A 16101-nucleotide genomic window follows, 5' to 3' on the forward strand; every position below is an offset into this window, starting at 1 on the left:
TAAATTTTGGATTTTTGATTCCTCAAAAGGAAACCTTAACTGACCAACATTTCTGTTTTTAACATACGGTTTAAGGTAAATGAATGCATTCGCAATGTAATACCTTCTTAGGCTGCTCTTCTCCTGATGATTCATTTCCAGTTGAAATTTGTTGACCACTTGAAACTGTTGGATTTGCAGCCTGAAAAAAACATCAGATACTTTAGTTTTCCAATAGATCAAATAATCATAAAAAGAAAGAAAACCTCCAATTTAGGAAAAATGTATGTGAAGGATAAATCAATTCAATTAAATTTCTTGCTATACCAGTAATAGATATTTCCTTTGATCGCCAATAACATTTTCAATTTTAAAACCTTTGTAAGCGATACAGAAAATTTAATCTAAAGCATCAAGTTTATTTGTTAATTCTTTCACAAAGAGGTGGACAGAGCCCGATCCATCACAGGCTAAACCCTCCCCACTACTGACTGCACAGCCACAAGAAAGGAACATCTATTATCAAGGACCCCCTCCATCCAGGCCTTGCTTTCCTCTCACTACTACCATCGGGCATGAGACACAGGAACTTTAGGTCCCACGCTACCAGGTTCAGGAGCAGTTATTTCACTTGAAACATAGGTAACTTCATTCACCATTACAACTGAACTGATTCAACAACCCTCAGATTTACTTTCAAAAACTTTCTACAATTCATATCCTTAGTATTTTTTGCACAATGTCTTCTTTGCACATTGTTTCTTTGTCATTATTTGCTTATGTATAGTTTTTCATAAACTTCATTGCATTCCTTTATTTTTCTTTATATGCCTGCAAGAAAATGAATCTCAAGGTAGTCAATGGTAACAGATACACTCTGTGGCCATGTTAGAGTCATAGAAAAAAACCCGCTGATCCCTCTAGTCCATGCCAAACCATTTAAACTACCTACACCAGACTATAGCCTTCCATACCCCTGCCTTCCATGTACCTATCCAAACTTCTCTTAAATGTTGAAATCGAGCTCACGTGCACTACCTGTGCAGGCATCTCGTTCCACACTCTCACAACCCTCTGAGTGAAGAAGTTTCCCCTCATGTTTCCATTAAACATTTCATCTTTCACCCTTAACCCATGATCTCTAGTTGTAGTTCCACCCAACCACAGTGGAAAAAGCCTACTTGCATTTACCCTATCTATACCCCTGATAATTTTGTACACCTCATATCAATCTCCTCTCAATCTTCCACGTTCCCAGGAATAAAGTCCTGACCTATTCAATTTTTCCATACAACTCGGGTCCTCCTGACCCAGCAATACCCCTGAAATTTTCTCTGTATTCTTTCAAACTCATTTACATATTCCCTGTAGGTAGGTGACTAAAAGATTGCTTAGGTCTACCATGCATGAAGCCATGCTGACTATCTCTAATCAGCCCTTATCCATCCAAATACTTATATATCCAGTCCCTTAGAAAACCTTCCAATAACTTTCCCACTAATGATGTCAAGTTCACCGGTCTATAATCTTCAGGTTTATGTTTGGAACCTTTCTTGAACAGTGAAACAACATTGGCTATCCTCTACTTTGATCTCTAGGGATTTTCAAGCACAACTGTCTCTAGGGTTTACAGAAAATGGTCTGAAAAATAATTTTTAAAAACACCCAGACCTATATACCCGCTTGTTAATGCAAATATCTAATCAGCTGATCATATGGCAGCAACTCAATACATAAAAAGCATGCAGACATGGTTCAGACCAAACATCAGAATGGAGAAGAAAAGTGATCTAAGTGACTTTGATCGTGGAATGATTGCTGGTGGAAGATGGGGTTTGAGTATCTCAAAACCTGCTGATCTCTTGGGATTTTCAAGCACAACTGTCTCCAGATTTTACAGAGAATGGCTCAAAAAACAATAAAAAATATGCAGAGAATGCCTTGTTAATGAGGAAGGTTACAGGAGGAAAGTGAAACTGACAGGAGGCCAGGAACATTTACTTTGAACATTTTATATAGGATACAAGATCGGAAGGTTTAGAGTGTCTATGGGCTGAGTTAGGAAGTGGCAAGGGTAAGAGGACCCTAATGGCAGCTGTATACAGGCCTCCAAACAGCAGCCGGGATGTGGATTACAAATTACAGCAGAAGACAGAAAAGGCATGTCAGAAGGCAAATGTCATGATAATCGTTGGGGATTTGAACATGAAAGTGGAATGGGAAAACCAGGCCAGTACTGAACCTCAAGAGAGAGAATTTGTAGAATGTCTAAGGGATGGCTTTTTAGAACAGCTTGTTGTGGAGCTCACTAGGAGATCAGCCGTGCAGAATTGGGTGTTGTGTAATGATCCAGAGGTGATAAGAGAGCTTAAGGTAAAGGAACCCTTAGGGAACACTGATCACAATATGATTGAGTTCACTTTGAAATTTCAGAAGGAGAAACTAAATTCCAATGTGTCGGTATTTCAGTGGAATAAAGGAAACTACAGTTGCATGAGAGGGGAACTGGCCAAAGTTGAATGGAAAGGGACATTTGCAGGAAGGACAGCAGAGCAGCAATGGCTGGAGCAAGACAGATATATTCCAAATACAAAGAAAATTTCAAATGGAAGAAGGACACTACCGTGGCTGACAAGTGAAGTCAGAGCCAAAATAAAAGCAACAGAGAGGACATACAAGGAAGCCAAAGCTAGTGGGAAGATATAGGATTGGGAAGCTTAAAAACTTGCAGAAGAAAACTAAGAAGGTCATTAGGAAGGAAAAGATGAATTACAAAAGGAAGCTGGTGACTAATATCAAAGAAGATACTAAAAGCGTTTTTTTAAAAATATATAAAGGTTAAAAGAGGGTTGAGGGTAGATATAGGACCAATAGAAAATGACACTGGAGATATTGTAATGAGAGGCGCAGAGATGGCAGAGGAACTGAGTGCGTATTTTGCATCGGGTCTTCACAGTGGAAGACATCTGCCGTATACCAGACATTCAAGAGTGTCAGGGAAGTGAGGTAGGTGCAGTGAAAATTACGACTGAGAAGGTCCTCAGGAAGCTTAATGATCTGAGGGTGGATAAATCTCTTGGACCTGATGGAATGCACCCTCAAGTTCTGAAGGAAGTAGCTGGAGAGATTGCGGAGGATTAACAATGATCTTTCAAGAATTGTTAAGATTCTGACATTGTACCAGATGACAGGAAAATTGCAAATGTTACTTCACTATTTAAGAAGGGTGGGAGGCAGCAGAAAGAAAACTATAGACCTGTTAGGCTGACATCAGTGGTTAGGAAGTTGCTGGAATCAATTGTTAGGGATGAGATAATGGAGTACCTGGAGGCACATGACAAGATAGGCCAAAGCCAGCATGGTTTCCTGAAAATCCTGCCTGACTACCCAACTGCATTTTTTTTTGAGGAAATTAAGAGTTGGGTAGACAACGGAGATGCAGTAGATGTGGTGTACTTGGATTTTCAGAAGGCCTTTGACAAGGTGCTGCACATAAGGCTGCTTAGCAAGTTAAGAGCCCGTGGAATTACAGTGAAGCTACTAACATGGGTGGAGCATTGACCGATCGGCAGAAAACAGAGTGGGGAATAAAGGGATCCTATTCTGGTTGGCTGCCGGTTACCAGTGGAGTTCCACAGGGGTCAGTGTTGGGACCGTTGCTTTTTATGACATATATCAATGATTTCGACTATGGGATTAATGGATTTGTGGCTAAATTTGTCGATGATACAAAGACAGGTGGAGAAGCAGGTAATGTTGAGGAAACAGAGCGCCTGCAGAGAAACTTAAAATAGTTTAGGGGAATGGGCAAAGAAGTGGCAAATGAAATACAATGTTGGAAAGTGTATGGTCATGCACTTTGGTGGAAGAAAGAAACAGGCAGACTATTATTTAGATGGGGAGAGAATTCAAAATGCAGAGATGCAAAGGGACTTGGGAGTCCTTGTGCAGGATAACCTAAAGATTAACCTCCAGGTTGATTCAGTGGTGAAGAAGACAAATTAAATGTTGGCATTCATTTCTAGAGGTATAGAATGCAAGAGCAGGGATGTGATGTTGAGGCTCTATAAGGCACTCATGAGCACACACTTGTGGAGTATTGTGTGCAGTTTTGGGCTCCTTATTTTAGAAAGGATATACTGACATTGGAGAGGATTCAGAGAAGATTCAGAAAAATGATTCCAGAAATGAAAGGGTTTCTGTATAAGGAATGTCTAGCAGCTCTTGGGCTGTATTCCCTGGAGTTCAGGAGAATGATGGGGGGAATCTCATAGAAACATTCGAATGTTAAACAGATTAGATACGGCAAAGTTATTTCCCATGGTAGGGGAGTCTAGGACAACAGGGCACAACATCAGGATTGAACAGAGATGTGGAGAAATTACTTTAGTCAGAGGGTGGTAATTCTGTGGAATTTGTTGCCACGAGTGTCTGTGGAGGCCAGGTCACTGGGTGCATGTAAGGCAGAGATAAATAGGTTCTTGATTAGCCAGGGCATCAAAGGGTATGAGAGAAGGCAGAGGAGTGGGGATGACTGGAAGAATTGGATCAGCCCATGACTGAATGGCAGAGAAGGCTCAATGGGCCAAATGGCCTACCTCTGCTCCTATAGCTTATGGTCTTATATTACTGAAATTACATTAATCCAGGAAATACAATAAACAACATGGTTTTTAAGAGGATGAAAATGAATTTAACTTGGGTTGGACGAAACAGAAGTCTTGCAGAGCTACTCACCTGAACAATTGTGGTTGAGGGAGCTGAAAAAAGATTAAAAGGTATCAGAATCCATCAGAATAAACAATGTTTGGGTAGAACAAACATTTAATTATGTTATGATGACATGTTTTATGTGATTTATGCTTAAATACATCATATAACATATTTGTACAAATATTTTCATAGCATTCTCTTCTAAGGAAGCTTCTGTGCAAAGGAGAATTAGTGTAGTATTATTTTCCAGTGATTATAATGATATACATAAATGGAATATAATCTACATCTGAATTACAAAAGTAATAAAGGTTCAAAAGATTTCAGATTAAGATGATGCTTGCATAACAAAATCTAAAACAACATCCTTACATTTGTTTTATTCCTCTCTGCAAGAATTACTTATTGGGATACAGCACAGAATAGGCCCTTCCAGCTCTCCGAGCCATGCCACCCAGCAATCGTCTGATTTATCACTGGACAAATTAAGAGACAATTTACAATGACCAATTAACCTACCAACTAGACCGTCTTTGGACTGTGGGATGAAACTGAAGCACTGGGAGGAAACCCATGCGGTGATGTGGAGAACGTACAAACTCCTTACAGGCAGTGGTGAAAATTGAACCTGGGTGCTCTGTACTGTAAGGTGTTGTGCTAACCACTACGCCACTGTGCCACCCAGGTAAGTTTATTTTCTCCAGATAAACCACAAGGTTTTATTCAAAAGGCAATATTTCTTGTTTTCATTGCCATGAATTAATATTTTGAAGTTATTCAAGTTTCCACACCATGAAAAAACTGCCAAAGAAATTAAAAATAAGAGTACTCGCCTGATGTTACTTCTGCAGCGGTAGTGCTCACTCCTGGCTGTTGAAATAAAAGTAATATATTAATATAGAAATTATATAAATTTAATTCATAACCAATTATGCAATTGCAAGCAAAATATACATTACAAAATTGTGTCAATACATTGTGTTGCATGATTACAAACAACAGTTAAAAACAAAAAATAATTGCGTGTAATAGAAGTACCAAAGAGTTAAATAAAAAGGGGAAGGAGAAAGTATGCTACTAAATAAGCGGAAAAAGAGAGAAAATGACAAAGTGAGACACAATTGAAAGAATTCCAAATAAAGAGAAATATTCACTAAAAATGAACAGCAGAAATACAAAGGAAGACAAAATTAAAGAGAAGCAGACAGTTTCATTTAGGAGGAAATACAGCAGGTTAAGAAAGAAAAAGTGAGAAAACAAGAGAGAAAGAGGCAAAAGGAAAAAGAAAGAATCCAGGCAGAAAATGGACCAGAGGGTATGGCAAGGCAAGTTAGACAAAGTGGAAAAAGCAGGAGAGCAAACCAGTAAGATTGCAGTGAACAACTTACTGCAAGAGAACTAAAGATGACTTAGTGACAGCGAAGATAACAAGTGAGTTAGTAAGAAAGGGGGGTGATGCAAGAAGATACAGATATGGAAAACAGGGATGAAGTGAGTTCAAAACTGAAATGGCAGCACAGTCTGATGAGAGGTGGGCCAATGTGGATTGAATGAAAGAAACCAGCTTGTAGGGTGCAGAAAGCAGGAGATAGTTGCAGGGGTTGGGATGGGGAATAAAACAGGCAAGAAACAGCATTGAAGGGAATAGGCAAAGAGATGGTGGAGAAGGGTGAAACAGGTGAAAGATAGTTGTGAAGGGCAAAGCATCGATGGGATGGTGGACAAGAGGAGAAACACACTAGAGAGATAGGGAAACACCATGTGGGACAGGGATTGGTGAGGAGCGGACAATACTAAAGTGTATATGTCGGTAAAGCGGAGAACCAGAAATATGGAAGTAGAGGTTGAGGAAGTATAGGTAGAGGAAGTATAGGGATGCTGGTGCTAACCCGTGAGAAGAATTGGGGGGGGGGGGGGGTGAACTGGTAACAAGAATGGTGGGAAGGATAACTGAGAAGCAGAAGGAGCAAACTAATGATATGGATGACGGTTGGGGAATGAAAAAGCATCAAGAATGTCTCGAAGAGGGGAAGGAAATGAGGAAAAACTCATAAGGGAATGTGAACAGGAAATGCAAGCAAAACATGGATGGGGTGAGAAGAATTGGGCAAGTTTACAAAAAAAAAGTGAAAGATTTGCAAATTATACATGTAGAGACTATTAACATGAAAGAAGGAAGTGAGGACATTCAGGAACTTATTGTGATTTTAAACACAGGACTCAGCAGGTACCATGGTGCTTAAACACTGAACTGCAAGCTTTGATACAGAAAGTACGAGATAGAGAGATAAAGAAGGGAAGGTGTCCTATATTTTCAATGAGGTGAGCCCCTCCTTGAACAGCAATGGAAGAAGGCAATCGTGGAAGTTAGTGCCATGTGTTTAGCCCTGAAGACCAAATTGTGCAGTTAGAAGTTCAATGGCACCAAGGTCAGCATATGCATATTAAATATCATCACCCTTATTAATTGCATGAGTCAATCATTCATCTACAAATGATCTGCAAATAAACATTCATGACAAGCATTCATATATTTCACAATACATACATCCACTCTAGCTTACTGAACCTCAACAGACATCACACAGACAAATAGTTCTCTCTTGTAGGTCACTGGTGACCACAACATCAACTGTTGTATCACCTTGCCCCTTAAAGAGAGTTACTACCGTAACTACAGAAATCATTAACACGATCATGGCCAGTGATATAATTGAACCCAAAGATGTCAGAATCCGCACACACCATCTTTCTCCTCAATCTTGTCTTCCTCCTCAGTCTATTTTAATGCACAAGCTAAAGGTAGTCTAAACCTAAACATTCAGACGGCCCCTAAATAATGAACAGGTTCCAATTTTACAGATGTCCATAAGTAGAAAAATACACAAAAATTACTCAATATGACCATACTTCCATATTATTGTAATGGCATCAAAACACATACAACTGATAAAAATTACTGAAAGTAAAGAGAGGAAACTAGTTCTGCTATTCATGTAGGACAAATGAAGGTCAGACTTCCGAATTGAACAATATTATGAGAGCTCATTCACATGTACAAATGTCCTTAAGTTGGGTATTCACAACTCAGGGATGGCTTGTGGCTTGTACTCAAGACCCATGTTCTTCGACAAGAGTAGGACAGTTAAGTTAACAGCTAATATACACAGTACTTACATACTAACACAGCAGGTAATTTAAAAGTTTAACAGTCAGTGCCTCTATACACAATAAGACCCAAACTCAAATGGAGATCAGGCAGAGCAGATGAAAGTGAAAGCTTGGGTGCCAGCTCTGCAAAGAACTGTAGTGTAGAGAACTCAGACGAGCACTCTAATGGGCACCCTAAAACTGCTGGCTGAGAGAAAACTGTTTGTCTATTGTCAGGCCTGTTGGCTGAGAGAAAACTGTTTGTCTATTGTCAGGCCTGTTGGCTGACAGAAAACTGTTTGTCTATTGTCAGGCCTGCCAGAAAGCCTGAGTGCAATGTCAAGGAGCATGGAAGAGTCCAGCACCAACTTTACACAGGGCTTGATGCAGTTTGTCACCTATCCTATCCAGCATGAAATTGTTAAGCAACTCCATTACAATACTTGTGGACCCTGACAAAAGTTAAGCCTTTTTTTGGCTTATGTCTTGTATGCATTGAAACACAGACAGGAGTCAGATAACGTCTGAGTGTAGTGAGATCTCAGGATTTTAGCATACAAGTTTATAATGCTACTGTGTAATAATCACAAATCTGGTTACCAGAAGTCAAAGAGGATTTTTCAGCATCAAAACAACCCAGTAATCTGTCCACCAACAGAATGCTAGGATTGCTAAGCCACTATCACCAAGGCAATGGCAGTAACTTCAAGGAATACTTTCTTTCTACCTTCCTCATTCAATCCAATGGCATCTATGGCATTAATGTTGCCAGGCCAGATACTGCTTCCACTCTTAAGAGGCAGTAGTGCAAAGCTAGGCCCATTGGCCCAGTGCTGTCAGAGGTCACTATTCAAAGTTATCTGCAATCTCCTTGATACAAAGTCAGTAGCTTTCAACCAATCACATCAGGACGAGGAAAGGCACACAGAAGACAAGAAGTAAGGGAATGCAAAAGATTAGTTAACATTTTAATGCAATTTGGCAAGCTTTTATTGATAAAGTTGATTTGAAGTATCTATTTTGTATTGGGTTTATTTTTGTATTGTAGCCAAGCATACATTGTGGTTGTCAGCACATAATTGTCAGAGGACAGAGAACTGGAGTTGTGTTTTCCATGGCATCGTGGTTAAGATTTACAGACTCACTGGCTAGGAAGGATCCCTTTATGTTGCCTCATCCTTGTTCATCTTCACTCTCTTCCTCTTCTTCATCCTGCTCCACAGCTGCACACTTGATTGCTGCTGGCAAGATCTGAGTTCTGAAGGCAGCAACGTAGTGCCATATACAGCAGACTACTACAAATTGTGACACCTGCTCTACTGTATGGCTCTTCCACAATACTTTGGATGGCAAAAGCATCATCTCGGAAAGGCATTAACATGCTCTGTCACATTTGTTTGTATGCGCCGTTGCCACATATGCATTGCCGCACACAGCAGTCATGAACCCGTGTATTTAGTTGATCACCTTCATCACTCTGTTGCCACCTACTTTGAATTGTTCTATGCAGACGACACAGCAGAGACATCATGACCACTGCCAGGATGCGTGACAGCAGACACTGACCAGCATGTGGTCACAAACCAGGTACACAATAAGCTAGTGTATATGTGAGAATTGATATCCAGCAACCCACAGCTGTGTATGTCACCTGAACCACAGGGAAGCCTATGCTCCTGGTGAAACTACACAGTTGCTCTCGCTAGAGAGCAAATTGTATCAAGATATGCTTGAATAGTGTTTAGTGATCACCATAATACTAGATGGAAGTAGACTGTGACATGCTACAAATATCTCCAGCTCAGATAATTTTAATATATAACAGATGATGTTCACGGTCATAGCAGTACAGCCCTCATGTTATTCTAAGGCTGCAAGTGTGGGATCAGCAGGTGCAGCTTTTACATTGAAACACAAATGTCTCTCACATTGTTCCTCACAGAAAATGCTTCCTTGAACTCCTTACATGGATACAACTTCCTGATATCCCTCCTTCCAACACTCACCCTACCTTTCGTTTACTTTTCAGTTCATTTTGATCTTCAACATTGTATTTTTTTTTAAACAAATAAATGTTTTGTGCATAAGTACTGGTCATGCTAAAGTTCTTCAATTCCCTATAAATACTTGCAGATTTAAGATATTCGAAAGAGCACCAAATACTTGCAAATTTGTAGCAATATCCAGCAGCAATAGATCTTTAAGTACCAATTATATGGTAAGGTTTATAAAAAAATAACCAGTGTACAAGTTACAAAAGCCATTCAGTACTCATAGGATTGATCCGTTTCATTTTGTGTGGCACGTCCTGCTCGCTGTCAAATACTTGCAATGTCGAAAGAGCATACCCTTTGGAGCAAAGCATTTAAAAATGGCATTACTAGCGTCAATATGCAGCAAATGTTGACTGAAAACAAAACCAATCTACTTTGCTTGTTTTAGCAGCCAGAGCAGCCCACACAACAAATATGCACTTAGGATGCCACAGTGAACACACAGCACTCAAATAACATGCAGAATCACAGGTACTATTGGAAAGAAGAGCAAAAGAAGGAAATCAGTTCTTGCCTGGAGGAAATTTCTGGCTTCAATGTCACCAGAAATTAACTGATGTATTAACTGATGAGCAATTAAAATAGATCTTAATTATTCAGAAACAAATTCTGTAAGTAGAACTGAGCAAAAGATGAGCACATACTATTCAGCTTTTTTCTTTTTTTAAACTGATGATTGAATAGGAAAGAATATATAACAAAGAAATCGAAGACTAACAAGGAAATTATAAGGAGATTTTCATCCTATGGGAACTTGTTAAAAAATGTTCATTTCAATCTAAGCAGAAAATGGAAGCTGGAAATATAAAGATTAGCCAGTATTTTATGAAGAAGAAATAGATTTAATATTTCAGGGATAATCTTTCATCAAAATTAGCGAGCTAACATTCTGATGAAAGGTAATTAACTTGAAATATTTATCTTTTGCCAATGATGTTGCCTAAACCAAATTTCCAACATTCTGTTTTATTTCTAATTTCTGACACTTAGTTTCGTTTTTGCATTTTGACTAGTTTCATATTGTTTATTTTTTTGAAAAAGATGAAGAATAAGATATGAGCAAAGTTGCACAAATTTTACAAAAAATGTCTTATTTGAAATAGACACAATGGCTTAAATAGATTATGACTAGAATTTTGTATTTTTAGGTGGACTCAGATGAAGACTTTGACATTATGGGTCAACAAATATTGAAATATTAGTGGGAAGCTGTCACTCAGGGCATTTGCATAATGCCTCCAAGCAGCGCTATCGCCAACCATGGTTCCAATCTTTCTCGCACCCATTTAAACGTAACCTGAAGATGTACTGTTTCTGCAAAAAAAAATTTGCAAAGAGTCAGATGAATCTATGGCCAAACTATATTTGGTGATATTTTATTTAATACTTTAATACGTGGGCAAAGTGTTCACTTAAAAGATATACAAGTTAGAAGGGGATTGTAATGGAATGGAAACAAAAAAACCTGTTCTATTTTTCTTCTGATATTTGAGGGTATTGAGAAATACCACACACAAAAAAAAAAGATGCTTTACCGGAGGTGCAGATGCTTGTATGGGGGCAGCTGGCATACGAGACATCATCATTCCTGCCATCAGAGGAGGTATCATTCCTGGCATCTTCAGAATATAATAAAATAGGTAAAATGATTAAAAGATTTTTATTTTAGGGCAGAAGAATGAATGAATTTTCAGACCAACCAAAGCACAAAATTGGATGATTCAGTGTGCCACAAAAAAAGTTACCTGTCCCATTGGTGGTCCACCCATTGGAGGAATCATTGGTGGCATCATACTCGGTGGCAAAGGTGGTATATTCGGTGGTCTCTGGCCAATAGGTGGCATGCCCATAGGTGGAAAAGGTGGTGGCATACCTGGCGGTCCCATCTTAAGAAAAAAAGCATGGATATATTTATCATTAATATTACAAAATAAAAGTAGAGTAAAATACCTGCAGCTAACACCACCTTGCATCAATACTTACAAATGGTGGTGGAATCATGGGAGGGGCATTTCCAAAAGATGCTGGTTGTCCTGGACCATTTGATGTATCTGATGTTGACTGACATAAAACAAAACAAGATCAATTATGCACATCTGTGCGTGAACCAATCAATATGGTATGAATTGAAAGCCATAAACTGCATGTCACCAAAATATTTGAAATCTGAATCAGCGGAGTATGTATGTTTGTTTGTCTGTGTGATGTCAATAAATTGGCTTTCTTTGATCCCTGAGGCACCTAGCCAAAATGCTTATTATCCTTAGGTGTAATCAGATGATTGCCGCAACTTAGACAAAAGTCAATTTGTGCAACAGGTTTTCAGTATTTTCAGGGTATGCTACTACTGCAATAAATGAAAAGTGTTTGTTAAAAAGATGTTGTTTATAATAATGAGTTGTCATGAAGCATGATTCTCTTACAATACTAATTAACTATATTTTAAGCAATGAATAACAGTTCTGCAGATTTCAAAATTATATGCACTTGAAGTTCCCAAATCATGCATAAATTCTTTGTTTAGTGTACCTACAACTGTTTCTGGAAAGTTACCTAACAATGCAGAAATAAATATATTTCCTGAACTTAATATAATATTTATTCTCAAAAAATTTGCAAATGAAAGTATATTGAAAAAATATTTTGGGACCTGAGTCAAGAGCTTTATCAGAGGTAGACGTGACCCCTGTCATTTTGATGGCATGATCTTTGAATGAAATTCCAGATGGACATTAAGAGCCCAAAAAGATTAACGTTTTAAAATTTTGCGGGGAAAGAGATCATGAAAATAATCCATGTCCTTTCCATATTCTTCTGATATCTTGTTCAAACAGGTTCAACAAATGGTACGCATTACAATTCAGCCATTTCTTTAGGGAATGAAAGAATATCATTAGCAATACAGATACTACTCATCGAGTGATACAAAATTCAAATGACCAAGTAGATGCTTACTAAATAGTTCACAAAAACATAGCAGTGCTCTGATCACATTACTGGATGAGTATATTTTAGTCTTTGTATTACACAAATTATTCAAAAGCCTCAAAATGAACCTGATTTGGCTTTACTTAAGAACCAAATCACAGAAAGCAGATATGAGTGACTTGGACATGAATGGAAAGAGACATTTTCCATTGAATTCAGCATACAAGTTTCCACTGATGGCTTCAATATTCACAGCCTATGTTATGTGATGTAATACTGGAAATAAAAATGAAAAAATGGTAAAAATACACCACGTCAGGCACTAATAGTAAATGACTTGACATTTCCATATTTTACATTTATTCTCGATTTCCAAGGTTTGTAGTACATCCCTTAATGCAACACCATAGCCTGTTTCTAAGCTCATTAGTCACAACAATAAAAGCATCAGTATAATACAGTGCAATGCAGTAACCCATATTTATATAACAATTTCAAACTTTCAATCCCCAAGTCTTTGTCAAATCTTGGATTCCATCCTCCAGAATGATAATGTCTTCAATTAAAATAAATTTTTTTTGGTCTTACTTCTCAGAGTCCCATGATAGCTCAAAGGAGGGATAAAAGTAGAAAAAAAAATTCCATACTAAAACTTGTTCTTTCCATGAAGACATTCCTTAATTCCCAAATCTTTAACAAGGCTTTCCAAACTTTTCTTCATTTGTTTTGTCTCTGTCTTTTGTTTCTCAGTGTTGTATCAAACAATTTCAAAATGGTGTTGCCAAGAACTATACATTGACTGAATGTAAATCTATAAACTATTCATAGCATTAAATTAAAAAATGTACTATAGTAATTTTTACTTGAGTAATAATTACCAAATTTGATTCCACTTCTAAAAGTAAACAAAAGATTTTACTATTTCCTTCCATTTTATTGTAACAGTCTTACTACAAAAACACCTGCATTTTCCCTCTAAAACTTTTTTTTATTCCCTAAGTGCAATCGTGAACAACAGCCAGATCAGAAATGCTGATCAAGTCAACTAGTTCCCAAAGAGAACTCTGATAGGCCAATCAGATGGTTCACTGCTGCTCAGCGATAGAACACAAAACAGGCACAAGGGTCGCTAGCCCCTGTACCCCAGAAACACACCTGAGCGGTGCGGCGGAGGTATGTGCTATGCATGACCTGATCTGAAAGCATCATGTTGACTCTTAACAGATCGTGTTCACGGTGGAACAGCTTAGTCAAGGATGGGGTAATCAGCACAGATGGACAAATTATACCTCCACTACCCCAAAAACTTCAGACACATTTGTACAAATACAAGAGAGACAACATGGCTCACCCCCAAACCATTCTAATCAACCTCAAGAGATTGCAAAATGCTTGAAAACAATTAAGAAATTGAAAGAAAATTCGACAACTGTCTTGTGCACGAACAAAATCTGCCAAACACTTAGTTCAGATTTTCAACAGCAGGACACCATTGAGCAGAGGGTAGGAGGGGTGGAGCTCTTCATTACTTATATCCAGCTGAGGGAATTTTTCATGTTAAGGACAGACACCAGCATTCTCTCCAAGAACATTACCAACAGGTTAGAGACTAAAAGGAGTTTCAAAGAGATTGTCAACAAAATAATACACCCTTTTATTCAAAAACAACAAATCATAAACATCCACCTACTTTTAATGTGAGTAAAATGTTTGAACCAAAAAATGCTTTACAATAAAATGTTAAATAAAAGATCCACCATCTCCGTACATGACTAGGGTAAGCCTTACAAAGACGCATGTACTTTTCCAAAAGCAGATGAAAACAATGCCAAACATTCACAAGTATCAAAGTTATAAACCTTACATATTGATAGCAAAAAAACCATGGGAGAAAAATGAAAAAATGGTAAAATAGCTTAGATGTTTATTAAGCAGGATGGCTCATGATGTTCAATAAACAGTTTGTATACTAAGATTCAGGAATTTAATACAAACAGGTTACCTTTGCAGATCAACCCGCATAAAAATTCAAAAATTTTACAAGCGTGTCATTAATACTTTGTAATTAAATCGTAGAATTATATAGAAATCGTATCATGGAATGAGCTCATTCATCCCACGAATGAACTAAAGAACTACTGATTTATCACATGTAAGCTGCAATTTGAAAATAATTCTTGAAGCTGTTGACAACGAGTGAACTCCAGGATCCAGGAGAGGCAAAAGATTGAATTATCTAAAGTGCTGCACCCAGAGAATTTTCGAGCTAAAGCTAGGTGAATGGTTTTTTGAATGTACAACTGTATATTGAAAAATACAAATCCACTTTACAGATTTATTTGTATTCTGTATTTGATATGTACTGACTTACACTTCAGTGAACTATGAAGTGTTGGCAGTATATCAATTTTGAAATGCTTATTTGTATTTGACATGTAATGGTACCAATTACTTTAACTGAAACTATAAGCCTTTTAATACAGTGAAACAGTCACAAGCCGCAAAACTACAATCAACCAACACTGACACTGAGTTAAAAGAGACATGAGAGAGCAATAACATTTTTTTAAAATTGCAGCGGGAGGCCATTCAACCCTTTGAGCATATACCATTCAATAATGCCTATTATGGCCTATCTTTCACCTAAGAACTGCCTTCTTGCACTGACTGCATATCCCTGGATTTCCTGCATATCCAGAATACTATCAATCAACATCCTGATATACTCTGAATAAATCTCCACAGCCCTCTTGAGTAAAGAATTCCAAAGATTCATAGCTTCTGCTTAGAAATTTCTTCTCATCTCAATCCTGAATAGTTAATTCCTTATTTTGAAACTGCGGACTTTGAATCTAGTCACCCAGCATTCACCCTGTGAAGCTCAGCAAGAATTTTGTATGCACTACCCAGTCATCCTTCTAGTCAACAGTATACATTCAGGCAAATGTATTTACAGATTGGTTTAAAAGTCTCCAAGTATTTAAAAGAGTGGTAGAAAGCAGAGATTTATGGTGGAATTCCATAGTTGAGGGATAGGTTGCCTGTTGATATATGCACATATGACTACATAATAGAAGCATACTCACTCACAGTACATAAACAAGGTTGTTTTACAGTTCAATACAAGATGTCTGAATTGAGAATATGTACACAAAGGGTATTACTTTATAAAGGTGTATGTATAGTATTACTACTATAGGTATACAAATTATTTTCATCAATTTCAACTTGCCATTAGCTTTACCTTTCAACAACCCAAATCATTTTGAACTCAGCG

The 16101-nt window shown here is 37.9% G+C and overlaps 1 protein-coding gene across 4 annotated transcripts in view; it reads right to left on the reverse strand.

Annotated features, from left to right (window-relative positions):
* Positions 1 to 16101, reverse strand: part of prpf40a (PRP40 pre-mRNA processing factor 40 homolog A) — a 76138-nt gene that overhangs the window by 59123 nt on the left and 914 nt on the right. For 2 of the 4 annotated variants that reach the window (XM_072261949.1, XM_072261947.1), the window contains exons 2-7: positions 11880 to 11957; positions 11642 to 11782; positions 11432 to 11515; positions 5526 to 5562; positions 4717 to 4739; positions 104 to 181 (exon numbers count right to left, since the gene is read on the reverse strand). In XM_072261949.1, the coding sequence (XP_072118050.1) occupies positions 104 to 181; positions 4717 to 4739; positions 5526 to 5562; positions 11432 to 11515; positions 11642 to 11782; positions 11880 to 11957 (441 nt within the window). The remainder of the gene's footprint in view (positions 1 to 103; positions 182 to 4716; positions 4740 to 5525; positions 5563 to 11431; positions 11516 to 11641; positions 11783 to 11879; positions 11958 to 16101) is intronic. The other 2 variants (XM_072261948.1, XM_072261950.1) reach the window with 2 other exon arrangements.

Source organism: Mobula birostris, chromosome 6 (assembly GCF_030028105.1).
Source record: "Mobula birostris isolate sMobBir1 chromosome 6, sMobBir1.hap1, whole genome shotgun sequence".
Lineage (NCBI taxonomy): Eukaryota > Metazoa > Chordata > Chondrichthyes > Myliobatiformes > Myliobatidae > Mobula > Mobula birostris.